This window comes from Anomaloglossus baeobatrachus, chromosome 3 (assembly GCF_048569485.1).
Source record: "Anomaloglossus baeobatrachus isolate aAnoBae1 chromosome 3, aAnoBae1.hap1, whole genome shotgun sequence".
In the NCBI taxonomy this organism is placed as follows: Eukaryota; Metazoa; Chordata; class Amphibia; order Anura; family Aromobatidae; genus Anomaloglossus; species Anomaloglossus baeobatrachus.
The window spans coordinates 395,138,430-395,143,697 of NC_134355.1; the positions used below are offsets into that span (position 1 = coordinate 395,138,430).

Here is a 5,268-nt window from a genome sequence, read left to right on the forward strand (position 1 = left end):
CAGGCGCACTTCTCTCAGCCTTATTGCAGGCAGAGCTGAAAACATAGGTGCGGGCGATCTCTGTGCGGGCGTGAAATTTAGCCTAGGTAATGTGGATGATGCAGGTCATGCAAAGATATTTGAAAACTATTGATCTACTTGTCAGCACAGTTTGAATCTTTTAGCAGCAACAATATGTGAACTTGACCTCAAAGTTTGCATAATTAATGGAGTAACAAGTTGTGGGTAGTGATGAGCATGCACTACCTTACTCGGGTTCTCGTAACAAGCAGCTGGATGCTTGGACGGGCGCGACTCGAGCCCCTGATTATAATGGAAGTAAGTGGGGTACTCTAACATTTTTCCAGAAGATTTCATGGGAAGATGCTCGAATTTTCCCATTGATTTCCATGATACTCAGTACATGAGTCACCCCCATACAAGCATCCAACTACTCGTTACTAGCACCAAGCATGATCATGCTCGCTCATAACTAGCAGGAAAACACTGGACATCCTTTGGTTTTTATAAACACATTATGTTAACTTCAAAAAGGTAAAATGTTAATACTGCTATAGACACTTGGTACTGTATATGAACATTGCCAATAGTTATGTATATAAAATTATTTTTCTTTCTTTTACAGATCAATGTACAATTACTAGAACATACTTGTTTCTGCATAAATTTTGGTTTTTCGGCACCATCTATTACTTTGGCAATTGGGTGTTCATAGGTGTAAGTACCAATTCTTTGTTTAAGACTCCGTCCGTAGCACTTTCATTATTCTTGCCTGTATGTCAGAGAGAGATATTTGAAACCAGAAGGTTACATACACTATCTAAAAAGTATACAAAAAGAGAGTTATCCAGCTCAGCTGTCATCTAAAACCATGTAATCCTCCGAGGTGCATGAGGCCCGCTGGTCAGTCCATGCCAGTATGAATGCAGAAGGTTTAGAGAGGAAAAAGGGGGCTCAGCACCAATCCAGTAAAAATGTAAAAAACTTTATTGGTATGCTTTAAAATTGTACCTGGAAACACAACGTACAATATGTGCCACAGGCGAAACTTTACGCGTTTCGGACTTTAATATCTAAGACCAAGAGAGTCCTTAATCGTAAGTACTTATGATTAAGGACTCTTTTGGTTTTAGATAAAGTCCGAAACGCATAGAGTTTCGCCTGTGGCACATATTGTACGTTGTGTTTCCAGGTACAATTTTTAAAGCATACCAATAAAGTTTTTTACATTTTTACTGGATTGGTGCAGAGCCCCCTTTTTCCTCTCTAAACCTTCTACTATCTAAAAAGACACATATGCATGTTGTTCTCACTAATTGACATCAGGATAAACTTTTCCCATTTTAGGTCAATTAGGATTACCAAAATTATTTATAATTGCCAAATTCTAGAATAATGAGAGATAATGTTTTAAGGCATTTTTATTATTTTGATGTCATGTCTTTGGAAGCTTCTGATAGGTTTCTTGGCAACATCTGAGTTAATTAGAGACACGCCTGTGAATGTATTTTAATGCACACCTGAAGCACACTGCTTCTTTGCATAGCATCATTTAAAAGTGAAACGAAATCAGCCAAGATCTCAGGAAGAGAATTGTGGACTTGCAAATGTCTGGTTTATCCTTGTGTGCAATTTCCTGAAGGTGCCTCGTTCATCTGTGCAAACAATTATACGCAAATACAAACAAGATGGGAATGTATAGCCATCATGCCGCTCAGGAAAAAGACTTTTCTGTGTACCAGAGACGAACCTGTTTTGGTCAGACATGTGCATATCAACTCAAGAACAAAAGCAAAAGACCTTGTGAAGATGCTGGTGGAAGCTGGTAAGATTGTGTCATTATCCACAGTGAAAAGAGTACTGTATCAACATAGGCTGAAAGACCACTCTGCCAGGAAAAAGCCATTACTCCAAATGAAAACATAAGAAAGCCAGATTAATGTTTGTAAATGCGCACAGGATCAAAGATTTTAATTTACGGACACCTGTCCTGTGGTCTGAGAAAACTAAAATTGAACTGTTTGGCTATAATGACCATCGTTATGTTTGGAGGAAAAAGGGAGTTTTGAAGCCTAAGAACACCATCCCAACTGTGAAACAAAGGTGTGGCAGCATCATGTTGTTGGGTTGTTTTGCTGCAGGAGGGAATGGTGCACTTTACAAAATAGATGGCATTATGAGGAAAGAAGATTGTGGCAATACTGAAGCAACATCTCAAGATATCGGCATGGTAATGGGTCTTCCAATTAGACAATGACCCGAAGCATACTGCCAAACTGGTAACAAAGTGGGATTAAGGATAACAAACTCAATGTTTTGGAGTGGCCATCATAAATCCCTGATCTCAATCCTATTGATAATTTATGGTTAAAGCTGAAAGGACAGGTGTGAGCAAGGCGACCTACAAACATGGCTCAGTTACATCAGTTCTGTCAGGATGAATGAGCCCAAATTCCTACTAGCTATGGTGAAAAGCTTGTGAATGGATATCCAAAATGTTTGACCCAAGTCATACAGTTTAAGGGCAATGGTACCAAATACTAATGAAATGCATTGAAACTTTTGAATTTGCAGAAAGTAATAAAAATGCCTTAAACATTCTCTCTCTCATAATTATGGCATTTGGCAAATATAAATAATTTTGGTAATCCTAATTGACTTAAAACGGTAAAGGTTTATTCTAATTTCATGTCAGATAATGAGAAAAACATACATGTTGTCTATAGAAATGAGATTTTTGAGTGAACCTCTGTTTTAAAACATTATCCACAGTCAATCAAGCTTTGCAGATACTGGCAATGATTAGTTCTTTTGCAAAGTAATGTGTTAAAATATGTTCAACATGATATATTATAAATATACACAATGTTTGCATATAAAGTTTTGTTTGTTTTTTTTAACTTTGTCCCAAATGATCCCTTTTCATATTCTGTTATGATGTACTGTATATGATCAGCTTTAGGCCTCTTTCACCTGTCGGTGAAAATCACACACGTTTTCCATGGTCCATGGTGTAGGTGCTTATGTGTGTGCCTGTGTCTGTATGTGTGTTTAGCGTATGGTGTTAGTGTGCTATCCGAGTGACATCCGCATAGCACACTGACAGCATGAACATCTATAGTTACCTGTCCATGGTGCTGCTGTTTCCGACGGTGTTGATGCTTCCGGTCCGAGGTGCAGTGAATATGCAATGAGCATAATGAGCGGGGGTCGGAAGCAAGTGACAGCAGTGCTGGAGACATCAGCACAGGAGACAGGCGAGTATAGAAAAGCATTTTATTTCACAGACACGTGTTTTCTCCGGTAAGTATTACACTATCACACGCATCACATCAGTGTGTTGCCGTGTGACACCTGCGCTGCCGGAGAAAAATGGACATGTCCACGTGTGTCTGTGTCTCTTGTAAGTATTAAAACGGACGTCACCCGTACCGGACATGTGAAGGAGACCAAAGATGCATAGATGTAATGGCATGGTTTCACAACTGATTAGGACATGAGTCAATTACCACAGGTTTCCGTTGCACTTACTAGGTTTGTCTCTGTTTTATCAAGTGTGCAGCAGTGCTCCCCAACTTCATGGCTGTCTGCTTGCTGGGGTTTGGTGCTCTCCTGCTTGATCGTTCGGACAAGCAGTATTCCTTTGCCACTGGGCTGAATTGTGCAGTCTTGATTCTGCTACATGATGCAGCTTTGCCTCTACAGCATCAGACAAGGTGGCAAGGATTGGGGTCCCTTACAGGACTCTGTAGTGATCCAGGCTATATTCAGAGCAGTGCTTAGAAGCTCCAGGAATGTACACATCTTCCGTTCCTGGAGCGGCGTGCGCTCCTGCGTGATTGTCAGATTGGCCAGAAGCATTGTCACTGGCTGTTATTGAAAGCGAACTGTGTTCCATCTCTGCTAGCTTCACTATTGAAAAGAGATTTTAGCAATCACACATATTCAGCAACTTCTGCTAGATTGGTGCAGTGGCAGGTCATCCATGCAACAAACTTTAGAAAGTATAATCTGAAAAAAAATCCTGAAAACAGAGAGAAATTTCAAGAAATACATTTTAATGTTGCTTGTTTCTACCAGCCCTTCCCAATTTCACCCATATAAGAAGAATGGAATAAATCTTTAATGTAAATCCAATATTTTATCAAAATATCTAAAGGATATGATGCAATGACAAACTTAGTACAAGACACAATATATTCCTCCTTATTCTTGTCCGTAATTCCTGTTTTGTTAATTGCAGGTGTTCATTCTTGGATTCATTGTCTCCTGCTGTAAAGGAAAGAAATCAGTTATTGAAGGGGAAGTGGAAGATGATGATTCTGATCTAAGTGATGATGAAGACCCATCACATATATATTCCTAATTCGCACTATTTCTATGATCTGTTGAAAATGACTTTTTAAGTTGAAAATATAATATTCAAATACTGAAGTATTTTTAATGTTTTGATTGATTAATTGGCATGTTAAAACAATAAAAGGGGCTTAAATACAAATTTAGTGGTACTAATATATTTGTTTCAGGGTCTAAAAGCTATATAAAATACCAGCTAAAAGTGAAAATGTATATAATGCTAAAATATTCTGATCTATGCACTAAAAGAATTTGATGCCAATAGACCCCTTGCCATTGTACCTCCTAATCAATTCCTAGAGTTCTAAGTGTATGCTTTAAGTTCTGTAATGGCAAATAACTCTTGTTGTTTTCTTTGTTTTTGTTTTTTTTTTTCTTTGCTAGGAGACATTTTGTTTTTCAAATTACTGACACTTTAATTTATAATTAATTTTCATGTGAAATTTTATATGTGGCTAATAAAAGGTTACTATGTCGTGAACAGTTGTGTAAATATTATTTGTATGTTTTTTGTTTTTTCTTTTTTTTTTAATCGTTTAATAAACTCAGGGCTGTGGAGTCTGAGTCGGTGTCCATTTTGGTGCAGTCCAAGTGAGTATAAAACGGTCCGATTCCTAAAATATATAATTAATTGGATACAGCGGTTCAATGCAATATGTGATGAATATTTTTCCATAAGAATTTGGGAAAGTTATGAAATGTTCTATAAATGTCTGTTCTATTCCTGATCAAAGAATCTAGGCTTTTAGTTGAGATGAATCTGTTCTGCAGTTCAGCTACATGATCTAAGTAGTGATGTTACCATTTTACTAGAGTAAATTTATCACAAACATGAGTCATGTACAGTTGAAAGCAGAAGTTTCCATCCTCTCTCTATAAAGACACACATCCATGTTTTTCTCACTATCTGAC

At 37.7% G+C, this 5,268-nt stretch overlaps 1 protein-coding gene across 2 annotated transcripts in view; it reads left to right on the top strand.

Moving 5' to 3' along the window:
- The window catches only part of LMBRD1 (LMBR1 domain containing 1), a 298,140-nt gene extending 293,226 nt beyond the window's left edge, over positions 1 to 4,914 (top strand). For both annotated transcript variants that reach the window (XM_075338441.1, XM_075338442.1), the window contains 2 exons: positions 626 to 717; positions 4,244 to 4,914. In XM_075338441.1, the coding sequence (XP_075194556.1) occupies positions 626 to 717; positions 4,244 to 4,366 (215 nt within the window). In that variant the 3' untranslated portion in view covers positions 4,367 to 4,914. The remainder of the gene's footprint in view (positions 1 to 625; positions 718 to 4,243) is intronic.
- Positions 4,915 to 5,268: the final 354 nt, after the last annotated feature.